The 19081-nt window shown below is 57.0% G+C and overlaps 1 protein-coding gene across 6 annotated transcripts in view; it reads left to right on the top strand.

Moving 5' to 3' along the window:
• Nucleotides 1-11398, top strand: part of LRRN2 (leucine rich repeat neuronal 2) — a 36054-nt gene extending 24656 nt beyond the window's left edge. For 4 of the 6 annotated variants that reach the window (XM_068917863.1, XM_068917862.1, XM_068917865.1 and 1 more), the window contains exon 2: nucleotides 6220-11398. In XM_068917863.1, the coding sequence (XP_068773964.1) occupies nucleotides 6412-8661 (2250 nt within the window). In that variant the 5' untranslated portion in view covers nucleotides 6220-6411 and the 3' untranslated portion in view covers nucleotides 8662-11398. Of the gene's footprint in view, nucleotides 1-310; nucleotides 366-4658; nucleotides 5016-6219 lie in introns of those variants that run through there. The other 2 variants (XM_009672254.2, XM_068917864.1) reach the window with 2 other exon arrangements.
• The last annotated feature ends 7683 nt before the right edge of the window (nucleotides 11399-19081 follow it).

The raw sequence follows: 19081 nt of genomic DNA, 5'->3' as shown, positions 1-19081 counted from the left end.
CCCGTCCCCATCCAGCAGAAATGCAATGGTTTTGTTTGGGTTTAAAAGTGGGGGAAGGACAGGGCGGGAGCATCCTCCTGTCCCTCGAACCAGACAGCAAAGGCGCAGAGCTGCATAATACGCTGGAATTTAATAAAAAAAAAAAAAAAGCCTCAAACAGACGAAGTTTTTCCTTTGCCAGCTGCTTAATTAAATTGCCTAATGCTGTTTGCGATCCCAGCACAAACTCCTGTGTTTAAAGAGCGCCGCGTTGCCATGGCACTAACCCAGCGCTGGCGCGGGGCTGTGACAAGGCATACAGATGAGGGAGGCTGCCGGCGGCGCGGGAGCGGCGGTTGCCACGTTACAGGGGAGGTTCAGTGCAGGTTTGGGGTTTTTTTCATTATTATTATTTTTTTATTTTCACCGCGGCCGTAAACTCCCTGCTGAGATTTGTGGCAGGATCCTCTTTGCTTGGAACAGAGCCGCCGCTTTCCCACCCGAGGGCCTCCGAGCCGAAATATCCCGGCTCTGTTTTGCAGGAGGGAGGGAGGGAGGGAGAAGGATGCATTTGGTTTGCAAAGATACCGAGCGCTTGCTCTTGCCGTTGCCTTGCACGCCAGGTTTGTAAGGACGCAGCACCTTAGAAAAACAAGCCTGAACTATTTGCCACAGTTGCAGCGTGGGGCTGAGGTGAGAACTGAATCTTGACCCTCACATGCAGGGTTTAACCCAAAAAAGGAATTGCACCAGGGAGGGACGTCTTCAGTTAGCAATGGGAGTGAATTAAAGCTTAGGACACAGGTGACCTGCAGGGTCACCTCCGCCGAGGTGTCCAGCCGTGGCCTGGGGCAGGTTATCGCAGCCCCTGTTTCTCCCTTCCCCGTTTGCAAAGTTTCCTCGCCGGCTCTTTGCAAATCACCGCAGCGCGTTTGCACCCGGCAGCGCTGCAGCGACTGCCCCGGAGGTCTTCGCACGCCGCCCAGGCGGCGAGGGGACGCTGGCGGGTGGCGTTGGGCTGCTTTGGCCGCGGGTGAGGCCAGGAGACCCTCCAGCAAAGGCAAGCCCATTTGGAGGGTAGTTCTTAAATCGTCGTTTTCCGCAACACAGCGAAGATTCGGGTGGGCGCTGGGCCCTGGCGTGCGGGTGGCTTTCCCAGCTCAAGCACCGGGTACCTCGCAGCGCGGTTCCTGCCGCTGGCTGTCGCTGTACCGGCTAACGCAGGCGTCCGCCGAGCATCCCTCCAGCTGCCCGGCTCCTTCTCGGGGGCGTCGCTGCAGGAAACGCCGAGAAAAGCAGGCCCCCGGCAGCCTGCAGGGACCGGGTCGGGATGGCCCGTGGCGCAGCCCTTCCCGCCGGCACCTTCTGCTCGGCCGCCGGGAGCCTCCGGCGGCTCCACCGGAGCGCGGCCTCGGAGGCGGCCGCTTAGCACCGCAGCGGGCGAGCCCTGCGGCGCGCAGCGCAGCATCCCCTGCGAGGCAAAAGCAAAGAACGACATAGGAGCATCTCCGACAGCAGCAAGGAGTGCCTTACTTCAAAGATTTATAAGTAACTGATAGAGAATCCTATTTAATTCCTGGTGGCTTCATTGCTAATCGATGCTGCGAAAGCTTTTACGCGAAGGTTTGAGCAGGGCGAAGGGAGCTCAGCGCTAGGGAGGAACGCTCGTCGTTGCAGGCTGTCACCCAGGAAAGACGAGGGCTCGGCAGGAATTCGCGGCCGGCGGCGGAGAGCAGCCTCAGCGGCGGCCGCCTGCAAAGCGGCCCCGCGGGAAAAGCCGGCGCTGGCAGGCGGCGCGCGTCCCGAGTCCGGGCAGGAGGGCTCCCCGGGGGCCCGTCGCCGCCCCGGCCCCCCGAAGCGCCGGGCCCCTCTGGCCGCGGCACGGCCCAGGGAAGGCAAGGCGCGAGCCCCGGGCTCAGCTGCAGCCATTTGTCTCCCGCCGCCGGGCTGGCGGAGGGATGGACGGCGGCGGAGAGAGGCAAGCACCGAGACGGAGGCTCCTTCCTCCTGGTGATTTATCTCCCGGCTTCATCCAGCAAACTTGCTGATGAAAAGACTCTTCCCTTCTGTCTGCCTCATCAATTCCCATTCTCCGCGCTTTTCTCTCTCTCTCTCTCTTTTTTCCCCCCTCTTGGGCTTCTGCCCGCTCCCCCTGCTCCGAGCCTCCCTGTGCCCCCTGCCCCTCCGTCTCCCGCAGCCCCTCGTGCGGATCCTCCGCTTGTCTCTTTGCTCCTTTTTTGCTCCTTCTCTTCACCTCTGCTCCTTCCCCGCCTCCTTTCTCTCGTTGTCTGCCTCCTTACCGCTCCCGCGCCCCCTCCGCCGTCGTTTCTCGGCCGTTGGCCCCCTGGGCCCATCCCCTGGGGATGGATGGAGAGGGGCACAGTTCCTCAAGCCCCCCAAAAAGGTGCCACGGGCTTGGGTGCAAGGCAGGCCGGGAAGGTCCGAGGGGAGGTTTACGCGGTGCCGCCTGGCCGCGGCCCAGCCCTCGCCCGGCAGCCCCCGCCGTGACGCAGGCGTCCGGACGGCACCGTTTCAGGCAGCAATAACGGCACCTCCGATTTCGCACCTGCCGCTGGTCTCAGGCACAAACCGCCTGCAACAGGCGGCGCCGATCTCCCGTTCCCCAGGTCCCGGCAGGCTGAGCCCTGGCAGCGGCGTGGCAGGAATGAGAGCCGCTGCCCCCCAGCAATCCCCCCCCCCCGGAGAAGGAGCTGCCTCGGGGTCTGCCAGCCCCGCGAACGCCGCACGGTCCCGCCAGCTCGGCCCCGGAGCGCTCAAGGTCAAGGAAGCGCGTTCACGTATGATTTTGGCAAACGGAGCGCTAAAACTGGCCACGTGGTGCGTTTAATTACGTGGCTGAGGGGAGGTATAAAGGCGCGAAAGGCAGGCCGGAGAGCCGGATTAGCAGGAGCGCTTTTTGTCCTTTTTCTTTTCAGTTGCTCTCTCCCTCCCGGCCACCCAGCTATTGCCTTTCTGCCTCTTCCCGCCAGCCCTTTGGAGGCAGCCCGCGGCGTCATTGCCTGAGCCAGCTCTGGTTTCGGTCCGGACCGACGGCGCAGCAGGGCTCCAGCTTCTTTGCAGTCACAGTTTGTAGCAGGGAAGCCTGCACCCTCCTTCTGCCGAGCTGGGCAAAAAAGAAACCGGAGGCACTTGCCTTCTTGTCCCAGGGCACCGCAGCAAACCTTTCCATCACCCTGGCTCTGCATTTCTCGGAAAAAAATAAGCTCCAGGCAGAAACATCCCCCGGCTCCCTGCTGTCGCTCTCGGCGCGCGCCGAGGAAGAGCCCGAAATAGCAGGAGGCGCCGGCGCCGCGAGCGCTGCCGGGGAGAGCAGGCGGCAGCCCACGGCCCCTCGTCTCGCTGCCGCCCCCTCGCTTGCCCCTAGCACCGCGGCCGGCTTCGCTCAAAGTCTCCGGTTATCCCGGGCAACGTCATGCCACCGTCGGCAAATCGCTCTGTCTTAGAGAGGGGATGAAATGTGGGCTCCTGGGGAGATACCGCTTAGCCCCGTGACCTCAGCCGCTTCGCCGGCCGGCTCGCTCTGTTTGCCAGCCCCAAATCCCGGCTCCCTCCGCTTTCAAGGGCCGGGCTGCGCCCTGGCTCTGCCCGCCGCGGCGCCCCGGCCGGCGGGGCTGCTTCCCAGGCTGACCCTCCCCGTGGCGGAGGCGCTCCCCTCTGCCCGCAGCCACTCTTTGGTGCCGTGCAATAGAACCATGAAGTTTAGTACCCAGGGTTTCCAAAAAACCACATTTTTCTATAAGCGCCAATTCTACTACTTGTACAACCCCCTGGCTTGTTACAGCATAATCTCGCGTGCAAGGCTTTCTGCAGCCATCAGTCCTGCAACCCGGTCCCACACTGGGCAAAAGTAATAAAAGCCAGTGTCGAACATGAAGCCTACAAAGATATCACCAGAAAGCAGAGCTAGGGAGGCTTTCCTATAAAATGGAGTTAGATCCAAGGTGTTTTTTCTGGGCCCTTTTTCACAGCCTTAAGGAAATAAAAAAATATTCCTCCATATTATTTTTTTAAGGAGAGAAGATTCTATAATATTTTAATGGCCGGAGAGATTTATAGTCGCAGAAATGCCGGTGCACTTAAAAAGAAAGATGAGGGTCCATCAGAAAGATGCAGAAATCAATATAGCCTTCCTCTTCTTTAATGCTGTTTCTCTGGGAGACGCTTTAAAAGCCAATGCCCTCGCAGCAGGCAAGAGAGGAGGCGTGCGGGATCAATTCTGGTGCAAGGCCTGGATGCGTCAATGCTGAATAAACTTTGGTTGGAAGCCCTTTCTAGGGAGAACCAGGAGGTGATAAAATACAGCTGCTTGGAGAGAAACTTTCCTTTCCCACCCCGGCTGCTTTGTAATGTTTTTCCCGCTGTGTGAGCGCCTTTTAAGATGGGAGAAAAGCTTTGGGGCTGAGTTTGAGTTGTAGCAGCACAGGTCAGAAGAGCTGTAGCAAATCAAACATCAAAGGTGACTTGGCGGTTGGCTCCGGCGTCCTCTGACCAGCGGGACGCGGAGGGACAGCGCGGCTCTGCTCCCTCGCCGGGGCTGCTGTCCGGCCCGAGCTTGAGCCCGGGGCTTTCGCGCTCCCGCTGGGGGTCTGTGCACCCGGGAAAGCACCAGCGGCCAACCTCCAACCTGTCTTCTCCAGCGAGGGGCTGAGCCAGGCTTGCACCCAGCATGGAGAGGGTTAACTGGGGTTTCTGCATTCACTCAGGAGCCACCGATGAGCCTAATTAGGGTTTATTGCTCCCAGGGAGTTGCTTGCCCTTAGCTTTAAAAGGAGCTTCAGGGGTGGGAGGTGGGGACAGAGGTCTGTGAGGTTGCTCTTTGCAGGGTTTCTTCCCCCTTCTCTGCTCTCTCCTCCTGATGCTGTACCAAGAGGAGAGCTGGACGGAGGTCCTGGAAGGAGGCAGGAGCTGGGGAGACCTGGCCACGGGGGAAGCTTGGCAGGATGAGTGCCTCTGTGCTCAGGGAGCTGGGCTGTGAGCGCTTGCTGCAGACCAGCTGGGCTCCTGTGCTGCTTCAGGTGGGGTGGGGACAGGGCTGGCTTTGGGAAAGCTCATGCTCTAGATCTTGCAATTTTAACCTAATGGAGAAGCTAAAGAGGAAGGTAGAGGAGGGACCACAGACCAGTCTCTGAGCTGTGAGCTCTGGAAATGTTTCAGCTCTGCTGAATCCTTGTGCTGCTCTGGGTGCTGCAGCCCCGCTGCGCTGGGGGCTGTAAGTGTGCCTGTCTGCTCCTTCCTGAGAAACTTGCTTTTCTGCTCGCTGCCAGCTCTCTGGGCCACCTGCTTCTCCAGCATCTGCTATTTTAAACCTTGAGGTCTAAGTTTGCTCAGGGGCAGGTGTGGGGGGGGTTTCAGATCCTTCTGGTTGCGGATGTGATCACAGTAGCCCTTTGCACAGGAAAAATCTGGCGGTGGCTGCAATAACCAGAAGCCTTATCAGAAAATGGGAATCTGTGTTTGAAGAGAGAAAAGTACAGCTAGCCTGGCTGACTGTGAGGGGCAAAGTCAAAGGAAAACAAGCTTTAGTTTTTCACTGCTTGACTAGTGTTCACACTAAAAAGGATGAGATTGATCTGTGTGGGGCTGCAGATAATTATTTCCCTGTCCAAAGCAAACAGGAACTGGAGATTGTAAGACCTTCACCTGGATTTACTAACCTGTGAGGTGCTTGTATGCAGAGTATGAGCATGTGGGTCAGGCTGTGTCTGCTCCAGCGCGGAGCTGGATGAAGCTTAGGAAGCGGTTGCAAGTGCAGAGGGACGCAGAGGCAGTAAATGCAGGTCCCGGTCTGCTGGGCTGTCTGAGCTGCCCCAGGTCTCCTGGCCCCATGCTCTGTGGGGCAGCAAATAATAGCAAATAGGCCCTCCAGCCCTGGCTGGGCCAGAATGGGCCAGCCAAAAAAGCTGTGCCAAAATCCTGCAAGAGGCAGCTAGGAGGCAGCCTGCCTGCAGGGACGTTTCTTCCTCTCCCCGCTCAATGGCTGTAGAGAGCAAAGGTTGGGATGACACCCCGAGCTCTTGGGCTGGCAGGGAACGTTTAACGCTATGAGTATGAAACATGTTAAATGGACGCGTTAGTCTGTTGCAGGGCGGTGGAGCTCCCATGTGCAGGGCTTTGATTGCCTCAGCAGCCCTCCCCATGCTCATTTATTCTCTCTGACATGCTTGTTTGCCATGTGCACGAGGTCTCCTCTAACATAGCTTGTTGTCTGGCCTCTTTCAGGAATGACCTTCAGGAGCAACCTGAAAATTGCAGCAAAGTGCAAAAATGAATCATTTGGGGAGGAAAAAAAGGAGAAGTTCTAATTAAAGGAGCAACAAGCCTCTGTCTGGCATATTATGACCCCTTCGGCAGGGAGGGCCAGGCAGGGCAGCTGTCAGTGGGGGCTGTAGCCCTGCTGGAAGCAGGGACTGAATGGTGCACGGGGTTTTGCACGGGGAATATTTTCCTGTGGACGTCGTTTACATCCTGCTGTTGCTCAGTACCTTGTTCTTGATGTGCCCCACGAACGTTTCCCGCCTGGAGGGAAGCTGCTCTTTCCAGCTGAAAATGAGATGCTTCCAAACAAGCTTGCTTCTCCTCTGCGTGGTAGCTGCCACCGCCATCCCCATTGTGCCCTGGAAGGTCAAGTGCCCGCTGCAGTGCGTCTGCCAGATCAGGCCATGGTACACTCCCCGCTCCGTCTACCGGGAGGCTGCCACGGTGGACTGCAACGACTTATTCATCTCTGCGGTGCCTGAAAACTTGCCAGAGGGGACGCAGACCCTGCTTTTGCAAAGCAACAACATTGCCAGGCTTGAGCAGAGAGAGCTGGATTATCTCAAAAACCTGTCAGAGCTGGACCTGTCACAGAACAGCTTCTCTGATGTCTGGGACTTTAGACTGAAGAACATGCCCCAGCTGCTCAGCCTGCACCTAGAGGAGAACCAGCTGGCTGAGCTGCCTGACAACAGTTTCCCTGGCCTGGGTAACCTGCAGGAGCTATATCTAAACCACAATCAGCTATGCAGGATCTCTCCCCGGGCCTTCTCTGGCCTTGGCAGCCTGCTCCGGCTCCACCTCAACTCCAATCTGCTGAGAACAGTTGACAGCCGTTGGTTTCAGATGCTCCCCAATCTGGAGATCCTCATGATTGGAGGCAACAAGGTGGATGCTATCCTGGATATGAATTTCAGGCCCCTGTCAAACCTGCGGAGCTTGGTCTTGGCTGGGATGAACCTGAGGGAGATATCGGACTATGCGCTAGAAGGCCTGCGGAGCCTGGAGAGCCTTTCTTTCTATGACAACAAGCTTGTGAATGTCCCCAAGCGGGCATTGCAGCAAGTTCCAGGCCTCAAGTTCCTGGATTTGAATAAAAACCCATTGCAGAGGGTTAAGCAAAGTGACTTCATGAACATGCTGCACCTCAAAGAGCTGGGGCTTAACAACATGGAAGAGTTGGTTTCCATAGACAAATTTGCCTTGATCAACCTCCCTGAGCTGACCAAACTAGACATGACCAACAACCCCAAGCTGTCCTTTATCCATCCCAGTGCATTCCACCACCTTCCTCAAATGGAAACTCTCATGCTTAATAACAATGCCTTAAGTGCCTTGCATAAGCAGACAGTTGAGTCCCTGCCCAACCTGCAGGAGATCAGCATCCACAGCAACCCCATCCGCTGTGACTGCGTCATCCGTTGGGTCAACAGCACCGAGAACCACATCCGCTTCATTGAACCCCAGTCCACCCTGTGTGCTGAGCCCCCAGACTTAAAGAGGAGGCACATCCGAGATGTCCCCTTCCGGGAGATGACGGACCGGTGCCTACCTCTCATCTCTGCCAAAAGCTTCCCCTCTCTCCTCGAGGTTGCAGACAGTGAGAATATCTCCTTGCACTGCCGAGCTCTGGCAGAGCCAGAACCAGAGATCTACTGGGTCACCCCTTCAGGGGTTAAGCTGATGCCCTATGTGGAAGATGGGCGGTATAAAGTGCACCCCGAAGGGACACTGGAGATTCACAGGATCTCTGCTCAGGAGGCTGGGCTGTACACCTGCGTGGCTCACAACCTCCTTGGCGCAGACACCAAGAGCATCAGTGTGATGGTCAACAGCTCCTTCCCACTCAGTGAGGACAGCCTGGAGCTGGTGGTGATGGAGATCCAGGCCTACCATATTCTGGTTGCCTGGAAGCCGCATCTCAACACTATCTCCTCTAACCTCACCTGGTCCAGCTTCTTGCTTAGCTCTAACTTGGACATGACCAACGTGGCCCGGATCCCTATGGGGACCCACACGTACAACATCACTCGGCTCCACCAGGACACTGAGTACTGGGTCTGCCTCCATGTGGCCTTTATAGACTTGCAGGCCAAGGTGGCTTGCGTGAATGCCAGGACTAAAGAGGCCAGCTACCGGTTCCTGGAGGGCAGGCAGAGCATCCTGACAATGCTGGTTGTCTGCGTCTTGCTGCTCTCTGCCAGCCTCATAGGTCACTATGGCTTCGGCTCCTTTGGTGCGGAGTCCAGGAGCAGCGTGGAGCTGCTCCCGCGCTGCGCAGCGTGCAGCCCGGGTGTTTCCTCGGTGCGCGTTGTCTACCCACCCTTCATCCAGCACTGGGGTCAGGGGCAGCGTGGGGAGAAGCTCCTCGCCGTGGAGGTGCAAGCGACCCCCCTGGACTCGTGAATGCCGATGCGTTGGAAGGGCCAGCCGTGGGACGGTTCAGAGTGGGTGGGAGGGAGGGGAGAAACTTTTTTTCTTTACCAAAAAAAAAAAAAAAAAAGACAAAAAAAAAAAGAGAGATTTCAAGCAAACAGAGGACTATCAAAGCAGTGCTGCAGATAGGAAGAGCAGAGCCAGCTTGCGGCTTGCAGAGCCTTTTCGTGGCCCTGCCCTCTCCCGGGTCTCCGGCAGCGTCCGGACCCGCGCGCGGCTCAGAGGCCCCTGCCGGGACGGAGGGGCCGGCGTCAGCCCCGAGAGGGGCGCCGGGAGCGATGCCCTGAGCCTTCGAACAGCCATACGGATGATCGGCAGATCACTCCTCTCCCCACGGCACGGGTACGACACCCTGCAGTGTCAGCTCCTTGCTGGACAGTCCCCGTTTTGGAAATATATTTAAAAAAAAAAAAAAGCCTTTCCCTTTGGGATACATGTCCTGGATTTTGGGGGTGGGAGGGAGGGTTTTTTTTTTCTCCTTTTTTTCATTTTTGAGCAGTCACAGATAACGAGCCACAAACCCGCCCCCAGCTGCCTTCGCACAGCTCTGTCGCTCGCTGGCCGGCGGAGGGGAAGGAGGCGACTTGGGCAACAGAGGCAGAACCGATCCTGACGACCCGTCTCTCAATCGGCGAGCGGCCGCGCTGCGGAGCCGGCGGATCTCCGCCAGCGAGAGTCAGTTGGATCCCACAAGTGTAACGTCAAAGCCGTTTTGTAAACTTTTGTGGATAATGTTACGAAAAAGAGAAAAAAAAAAGGGGGGGGGAAGAAAAGAGAGGAAGGAACAAGGGTGAAAAAGAGGGAGGAAATTCTTGCTTTTCTGTTTTTGTAACAAAAAAAAAAAAAAAAGAAAAAAAAAACCCTTTGTACACTGGTGTTGCAGCTAGAGGGCTTCGCGGTAGAAAAACCTTGCTGGAGAGGCAGGCAGGGAGCGGGAGGGGAGGCCGGGGCGCAGCGGGGCCGGAGGACGCGACGTCCGAGCGCCCTCGCTCCTCTTCCTCGGAGAAGCGGGCGCCGCCGCGCGGCAGGGCCCTTGCCCGGGTGCACCCCATCGGTCGCCGTCGCCCCGCCGGGGGGGCGGAGGGTCCCTTCCCTTCCCTTGGCGCCGGAGGCCGTCGTTCGAAACGCCGGCGAGGCCGGGCTCCCCGGCGGCTTTTGCCTCGACGCCTGCCTCGATTCCCCCGGCCGCGGCGAATTCGGAGGCCGCCTGCCCGCCCCGAGACGACGGGAGGGACGCGGGGGGCCCGCGCGGGTTATTTCCGAGGGTGACGGCTCTGCCCGCCCCCCCAGTCGGGCACCGTCGCCCTCCACCGAAACCCTTCATGTGTTTGGGACCCGCTTGGGGTGGAGGGGGCGCAAAACGTATTCCCTTTGATTCGGCTAAATCGGCGCTAGGCTCCGCGGCGTGCTGGCTGAGGGATTCCCCCCGCGTCGACGCCGGCTTACTTTCAGGCTGTTCCTCGCCGTCAGGTCGCGGGCAGCCAGGTGGCAACGCTTTCCTTCCGCCGTTGGCTCAAAACGGGTCTCGTTCCCGCTCCGGGCAGAAACGCAGCCGGCTCCCGAAGCGAGCCGCCAGCCCTCGAAGGCGGCGAGCGGGCAGGCGGCGGGCGAGAGCCTCTCCGAGGCGGCTCCGACGCCCGCAAAGCGGGGATTAAAACGTGAGAAACAGGCCGTTCACCTCCTCGAACGGCCCTGGGAACGGGGCTGTCCTGCAGCGCTGATCCCCGGCCCTTCAGGCTGCCCTCCCCGAAACGGGAGCTTTTCCGCGGACCGTTTATACCTCCCAAGTTCCCCTGAGGACACCCGCTGCAGAGCGCTGCAGGAGCCTCAGACACTATTTATCACTGTTGTTATTTATTATTAAAGCACTAACCAGCTTTTCCCGGGCACGGTGCTAGATGAAATGCTTCAGGAACCGCCTCTCCGCCCCGGCCCGACTCGGGTTTGCCAGGGCTTCCGCGTGCCCAAACCCAGCGGCCGCGGAGGCGCGGGCCGGGAGCAGCTCGGAGCCAGCCCCGGGTCGTGGCTCGTTGCCACCGGCACCCTGATCCAGGGGCACAGCGGGCCGTCTGCTCCGAGATCTGCACCCCTGCAGAGGCCGTTTCCAAGGGAGGCATTTCTACCCCAGCTGGGGAGCTGGCACGAGCGGCTGAACGAAGCAAGCCCTCGCTGGGCCGGAGGGGAGATCCAGGTGTCTTGCGCCCCATGCATCCTTGTAACCTCCAGCGCTGTTTGCTCAGGGAACAACCCCCAGCTGCTACCCTCCTCGCACCTCGGGGACGAGCCTGCTTCCTCCCCGATGCTTTCCCAGGGCCGCCTTTTGCAGGCTGGCAAAGCCACTCACGCTGGCTAACGGGGCAGAACACGGTCACGTGGTTTGCTTGGCCCATAATAAGTCAACGTCTTGGGAGGCACGTGGGTCCTCGCTTTGATGGTTTTGATTCAAGTACCATGAAATAATCACAGATTGCCTGCTAACTCAGCACTGCCACACAAGGCCACATCAGGGGTCAGTCACGGGTATTCGGGCAAGGGCATGAGGAACCGGGCAAGTCTACTGTGCCCCTTTCCTCCGTGCCCTCTCCAGAAGTCTTGGACACTTGAGATTGGAGGCTCATTTTGAACTGCACTTCCCTGCAGGAGAAAGCCATGGCCGCCTTCTGCCCACGCTTTCCCCATGCTGAAGTGCTGCCGGCTGATGGAGGCTTGCTCAGCTTGGTCTCCAGTCTGTATCTCTGTTATGGAGAGAGGCAGGACAGCAGCACAAAATAACCACTGAAGACACTTCAGAAGGGCAAACGAGTGTCTGACCTAGGATGTCTCCTAGAGGCAAAGGCATAAGAAGATCCAGGGCTGGAAGATGAAGGGAGAGAAACTCAAATTAGAATAAGGTGTCCTCATCACAACTTGAGGTTGTGTTGAGAACATAAAAGGCTTGGTTGGGGATTACTCCTCCTCCAGCCTGTCCCATCAGGTCCTGCCCCTGTGCACTGGTGTCTTTCCCATGAACCACTCTTCCTTAGCTTCTCATCAGGTTTAACGTCTCCTTTTTCGTTACCTTCACTTTGAGAACAGTAGTAAAGCCCTCCTTTCTGCTTCTTCTGCCCTGTGCCCCTCCTCCTCCTCCTCCTCCTCCTCTCTCTCTTTCTCAGTGTAAACAGCATTGCGGATCTCATATGCAACTTAGCGTTTCTTGACAAATCCAACTGAGAACATCGTGTGCCAGACTCTATTTTAAGCACCTAATAAAACTGGTTTTTGGAACGGCTCTATCCTTGTGTCCTTCTTGCGCAGAGCCCTTGTAACCGCCGAGCGCTCCGAGGTGGCGGCAGGCGAGCTGAGGCTGGGCAGGGGGCCGGGAGGAGACATCCCACCACGGTGCACCGCGGCAGGGGCCAAGCAAAAGTCCTGAGGAGCTTCCGACCACAACGAGCAGGAGAGGCTGCGGCAGGAGGCGACGCGGGGAAGGACGCAGCGGCGCACCCACCCGCCGAAGCGGAAGCCAAATCCTGAATGGGGAGAGGGCAGAGGCATCCCACCATGCCTGTCCCTGTGCTCCTCTGGGGACGTCTCCGACCTGCCGTTATCGCCCTCTCTCACTGCCCGGCCACCTCAGCTCTTGCCTGCCTGAACCAAAGCCTTTTGGGCTTGCAGAGGAGTAAGTGGCAGGCACATATTCATTGGTTCATTAGAGAATCAAAGCAGGCCTCTCCTCCTCTCTTCAGCGCTTCCTCCAGAATGATTTAAATTAAACCCCCCGACCTCCCTGGGAAATGTCAGCGGTGTTATCCATATGCATGATGCCATTATGATGAAGCAGGTGCAGTTTGAAAAACCTTTAGGAAAGATCTACCCATCAATCCCCGTGTTGAGCACCTCTCCCTGCCAACGCTTCCGCGCTTCTCCCTGCCGCTGCGCCGGGGGGAACTGAGGCACGGGCAGGGCCGTGCTTCGTGGGGGCATGAGTCCCCTTTGCTGCATCCCCTCGAGCCACCAGAGAAACACCTCTTTGGCTCTCATATTCAGAAGCAACCGAAGCAAGGAGGAAGCAGCGGAGCCAGGAATCAAGGAGCAGATTACAGTTCATTTAGTGCCTTTTCCCCCTTCCCAGCCTTTCAGCGCTGAAACAGCTCCCGCTTCCCCCTAGAACAACCGCTCTTCCCGGCCCGGCCCCATTAAATGGATTCTGCTGCCTTCAAGTGGGCAATTGAGGTTGAAATCAGGCTGATTGAAAGCAGCAGGGCAGGGGAGGCAGCACGAGGTCGGTTTTGTGCTGTCGGAGGCCGGGAAGACACCGACCTCTCCAGGGGCCTGATTTGCAATTAGCCGCTCGGTGCGCTTGCAGCTCGCTGCAGCCTCGGCCCCGGGCCCAGGCGCTCAGCAGCTCCTCCGGGCTCGCCTCTGCCTTCCTCCGTCCCTCTCTGCCGCGGCTACCGGGAAGCGTTTCGGCGAGCCTTGCTCCCGTCCCCGGCGCTGACGTCGCTCTCGGGGGCCGCGTGGCCTCCTAGGGTGGGCTGCGAGGCTCCTCGCGCCGGCTCCGCGGGAAGATGCGCGTGGGTTTTTTTTTTTGGGGGGGGGGGGGAGAAGGGCTGGGCTTGGAATTTGGCCTCTGAATTTGAGGGTCTCCTGGGGCGGCACGGCCAGCAGGGACCTTCCTAAAAGCAGCCGGCGACGCGGGGAGGGAGGAAAGGGCAAAGCAGAGCCCCGCGGCGGTCCAGCCCGCGGCGGTGGGACCGGGCAGCGGCCGAGGCCGAGGCGGGGGCCCGCGCGGCGTGCCCCGCGCGGCAGGAGCGCAGGGCTCCCGCGCAAGCCCTCCCGAGCGCTGCCAACACCCAGCAGCTTTGATCTTTACCAATCCTTCCTAAATCTTGAGCGGTGTCTTGTAAATCTTTAATTACAAGAAAATTGCAGCCTTAACAGTGAACACACAAACTGCGTTGATAAATATTTAAAACTGCCACAGCGACGGATCTGAGGGGATTAAGAAAAGATATATCGGAGTGACAGTTATTAAACACTAAATCCCAGTAAATGTTACAGAGCGGATAAATAATGCAGGTCCCTGACAGCCGTTCGGCCGCCGCCAAGCAGGGAGAAGCCTGGGCCTGGGGGCGGCGAGGAGGGCTGGCGACGGCGAGCCGGGGCTAAAAGCCTTTCCTTTCCCCTTTGGAAACCAAATTCCCCGTTTAGCAGCTGAGGGAGAGCCAAAAGTTTTGATCGCGTCTCTCGGCCCCGCAGCGCAGCTGGAAACCCCGGCCCGGTCCCGCTCTCGGCAGAGCCCGGCCGGGCGGCGCGCGGACGCACCGCGTCCCACCACCCGCAGCCGCCGCGCGGCGCCTGAATACCCGGATGTATCTGCCCTGCATCCCCACGTCTATCTGTCACCCCGGTCGCTCGTTCCCGAGGCCACCTTGGTTGGATTTTCTTTCCTTCCTTTGCCGCTACGTCTGTCATTTTGTTCCTACTGCTTGTCCCCACCTGCCTCCCTCCACCAACCTTTTCTTTAAGTTTTGAGGTCACTGACGGGCTTTCCACTATTCAATTCCCAGCCAACGTTAAAGATTTATTAGTTCGCTAAAGGTAACTAGCAAAAATTTAATTAGTCCTAATAGTCCAGACTTCATTGACATGGCGGGAAGATGCTCTGCGTGTGACTCACCCCCAGCAACCTTCCCAGCAGAGGCTGAGGCTGCGTCCGTCTTTCAGGCACCGCTGGGGCTGCAGGCTGGGGAAGGGCCTCCCACCCTCCTGCCACCCGTTACCCATGTGCCCTTTTTTTTTTTTCTTAAGGCAATGTAACAGGATAAGAGGAATGACCTGGCAGAGGATTTACTGAGGACAGAAAAGACATCGGCCGTTGAACAGAGCAGCCGAGCCTGTGGAAAGAGCAGGCTGAGCCAGCGGGAACGAGCTCCCCCGAGACATTATTTGCCGCCCGTTCCCAGCCCTCGGGGTGTCAGGACCGGTGCTGGTGCTGCCCTGCCGACGCCTGGCACGCCACTGTCCTCGCTGGCTTTTAAATAGACTCGAACCCAGATCTGCCATGGAAACAGCCCCTGCAGCTGCTTGAATGATGTTTTCCCTTATTTCTGCAGCCTCCAGGATGATTTTATTTAGTCCGTAATGGGTCTGTGCGGAGACTTCAGGCGCTGTCCTTGCGTGCTGTGAATCGGTATTTCTCTACCCCGTGAACCCTCGTCCCAGGCTCCTACGCCATCTGCAAACCCAGCCATTTACAAGCACTCAGGATCGTGGTGGGCAAAGCCCAGCAAGATCAGACAAGGGGGTTTTCTATCTCATTTCTGCAGATGTTCGGCAAGGTACCACTCGGCACCTTGCGCCCTCTACTCACACAGCAGCTAGTGCGCCTCTCCCCGTGGCCCTCGTAGCATGAGCAAGCGGTTAGCAGCAGTTCTCTCTCGCTCCGGGACCCACAGCATTAACGTCGAAGCACTCCTGCCACCGGAGCAATGGACGCAGACCGCGGCGATCATCTGCTGCCCAAGGGCCTGGGCTGAAAGCAGTAACTCTTTGCTTGGGAGCATCTCCCAAGCGCCCAGCAGCGCTCAGGCTGTGCAAGAGGGACTGGGAGACGAGCGGGGGACTCTGGAGGGCCCAGATCTTCTGCCAAGGGCAGGTACGAGCTTGCGGCTGAGCTGGCACCTAACCCTGCTCTGTGCCTGCGCTGGAAGCTGCCTTGGCAGGAGCCCACCTTTGCCGGTGGCTGTTTTTCTGCTGCTTTCTGGCTCAGCCGTGCACAGATGAATCAAGGCTCTGTAGGGTGGGTGAGTGCGTGTTAGCGTGTTTTAGACCTAATTTATGGTGTGCTCTGCTGAACTATGATAACGAAGCACTTAAAAACCTCACAAGGGGGGCTGGTTTGATGGCCTTGCAGAAGCGCCAATGGCTGCCTAGTAAATCTTTAATTGAAAGCGGAAGGGAACTGGGAGGCTCACCAGTACAGAAAAAACAGTAAATATTTAATATGGATACAGTGATTACACTAACGAGGTTGAGGGAAAGGGAGGAGAAGACAGATGAAAGCGGCACCTATAGAACATTAAATCCAAATAAAGTCACCAAGGAGATAAATAAAACATCCACTGTCAGCAAAGGCAGGAATAAACTGCTTCCTCCAGGCAACCGACCGCAGCTTGAGGGGAGAGCTGGAAGAGGAGCCAGGGCGAGCGCGAGCTCTCGGGGCACCAGCGCCCAGGGACCGCGCGGGGCAGGGGGAGAGGTCGGAAGCCCAGAAACGGGAGTTGGCAGCATGGGGCTTGACTCAGCACCAGGTGAAACAAAGCACCAGCCAGGGCCTGGCAAAGCTCAGCGCAGTCAGGCGCAGAAGAGGGCGAGCAAGGCCGAGCACAGCCACCAGCCAGGCCACCACCCCGTGCGCACCCTTAGCAGGGCACAGCCACCTCTTCCACCTTACCCCCGGGGCAGCCCGGTCCGTAGCTGTCCCACACACTTCCCAGCTTGCCAGATAAAGCCCCGCTGCCTCCTTGGGCACCAAAGCACCAACTTGCGCTCAGAGAGCAAGTGGGACTTGAAAGCACGTGCAGAATCAGGGCCCAGGAGAATACTCGAACATTTCCACCATTAAGCCCACTTAGGGTTGCTAAGTGACAGCCACGTAGCTACCCACTTCACTCCTTACGCAGAATGTAATAGCACAGGATTAATAGTTAAGGACATAAAGCCTGCACTGCCCACATGATGAACGGACCAGGTTCATTATTCTCTTCCGTAGCGTTGTTGATTGATGGCAAAATGTCTGTGGACTTGTGTTTTAAGCCAGATCAATGCATTCTCTATGCATCTGAGTTTTGTTTGTACGGTTTAAAGGCCTGACCGCATCGTGTTATATTTCTAGTTATTAGCAGAAAATATAGTTTTCCAAGGAAGGGGCAGAGTTAAGGCTTCTGTCATGATGAAGTAAGCGTTGCTTTATACCAAATGAGAATAACATCCAGACCTAGGCTGTGTCAGTGTGGATTACAACCCTCTCTGCTAATGGCAATAATAGGAGTATTGTAGCAAGTCAACTATCCTGTTCATGGCATTCTTCTTTGCAGCGTCAATTTTAAAGAGAGCATCGTTTCCAAAGAAAAGTAACAATACCTCGCACTTCTAAAGCTGTTCCCACGCTCAAAGCAATACGCAAACATTTTTATGCCATTGAAATCACTCTGGTAAATACTGCTCCTGATTTACAGCTAGGTAAACTACAGGATGTTGGGGAAAGGGGACTTTTCAGAAGCTGCGCGGGGAAACATGACCAATGGCAATTGGGTGGCAATTGGGGCGCTGCACTTGTGCTTGGCCCTCCAGCTCTCCCAGGGCCAGGGATGAGATGTGGGGGCTGCCCTGGCTGGACCACGCACCTCCATCTCGGGGACCTCCCTCCGCACAGCTCAGGGCTGAGCGACCCAGCTGGCCCCTGAACTCCAATCTAGATATTGCACAGCAGCATAAGTCACGGGGAACGGGAGTACACATGGCAAATTCATCCCACCCTGACTTAACGATAGACTTTTAACACCATCTCAGAGCCAGGCTTGGCTCTTCTGTGAGGCAAAGTCAGTGCAGTCTCATTAAAAGTTACAAAGGCAAAGCACAAGAGAGGCCAATCTGGCCTGCCAGAAACAAAAGGTAACTACAGAACTGAGAGCTGCTGATGCTTCGTGCAGGAAACGGCTCTGCTCCTGCTGCGCTTCATTCAGCTTCCCCACGGCGAAGGGAGGACAGAGGGCGAGTGAAGTTGCAGGTCCTCCCGAGATCCCATCAGCTCAGGGGCTCACGCTGCTTCCCTTCAAACCACGTCGAGAACCGCTGCTGGGACTGTAATGCCAGCTCCCGATTGTGTGGCCATTTCAGTCTTAAATTAATGAGGCTTTAGCTGTTAAAAAGAAAAGGCTTGTTCTTTTCTTTAAAGAGACTCTTCTTCTGTGCAATGCTAGTGCACACCTGAGATCACCGAGCCTGCTCTGCTAGCAAGATTTCACACAGCCTGCCTCCCTGCCATAGCTTGTTTCCAGCAAGCTCCAGCTGGACATCCTAAATAGACATATCAGGTGGTCTCCTAGATTGTTCTTGTGGCTGGAATGGCCACATTTGGGTCACTGGCACGTCTGCTAAGGGTCTGAGGCTTCACACATGTGAGGCTGTTTCGATTCAGTGAGCTGGATTCTGCCCTCTTTACCCCAACAGCCAGGAGGAAGAAGTACCGCTAGCTCCTATCAGCAGACTTACGAGCGCAAGTTTTACAGGGTGTTCCCGCACAGGCAGCTCCTGGCAAACAGAACTGACACGGATGCTCTGAAACAGCCTCCTTCCCATAGCCAGCATGGCGAAAACATCTGGGCAGCTGTAGATATGTAAAAAGACACTAGCGGAGCCCAGCTCCTCAGTGAAAGCTGGCGCAAGGAGGAGAGGAGTGCCAAGGCATGCCTAGCATTTCACCCAAAACCTGAAGGAGACTGCAGGCATTGCTGTGGGAGTGGACAAGTCAGAGGAAGATCAAAAACAAACAAGCAAGCAAAACACTGTGGGAAAAAGCAGATGAAGCAATCTGCTGCATTTATCCAGGAATAGATCATTCACACAGCATCGTTTCCTGGTTAGTCTCCTGAGCATCTTGCACCTGCCGCGACAGAGGCAGAGTTCCTCTGTGCCCTGGCGGCCTCGCAGGTGCCAACGGCGGGTGTACCATGCACTGCATTCAGGCTACGGGGGAAGGAGAAAACAGAGCTGCAATTGCCCCTCCACAAGGATGGCTTCTCTTGCCTGAAGTGCACAGAGTAGCCCTAGGTCACCTTGTTGGTTTGGGAGCCTGCAGCAGGAAGAGAACCAGCTTCGGAGAACCTGAATTTTGGTAGTGGGTGAATAACCTTCTGCTCCAAGGGACCTGCTTTTTGCAGCATATTGGGACTGCCTGGTTTTGTTGGCAGGGTACAGGGAAAGGCTGCACACACAAAAGACTACGGGGGCAGAGCCAGAAAACTCCCCTACAGGCTTTAAGTTTGGCAGAGGCTACCAGCAAGTCTAAATACTGCTCTTACAGCTCTTGCTGGGCAGAATGGAAAGGGCTGTAGGGTGCCACCCAGCTGCCTGCCAACAGGCGATTTTGGAAACCAACCCTACCTAAAGCTGCTCTTAGTAACACAGCCAGTGAATAAGTAGGAGTAGCTGAGCAGGACCATAAATACAACCAACTCTGCCTTCTGCCAGGAGAAGGTACCCTTGTGTCAGAGACAGGGGAACTGACTCTGGTTCTCCTGTTCTGATGCCACAGGTGGAGCTTTATTGCTTTCCTACAAAGCAATCAAGATGCTGTTTATTATGAAGCAGCATCTCCTCCTTGGCAACGAGTGATAAATCACTGCTG

This window comes from Struthio camelus, chromosome 24 (genome assembly GCF_040807025.1).
Source record: "Struthio camelus isolate bStrCam1 chromosome 24, bStrCam1.hap1, whole genome shotgun sequence".
Taxonomy (NCBI): Eukaryota; Metazoa; Chordata; class Aves; order Struthioniformes; family Struthionidae; genus Struthio; species Struthio camelus.
Note: the sequence above shows the minus strand (reverse complement) of the source record. Positions and strands in the feature narration are given on the sequence as shown.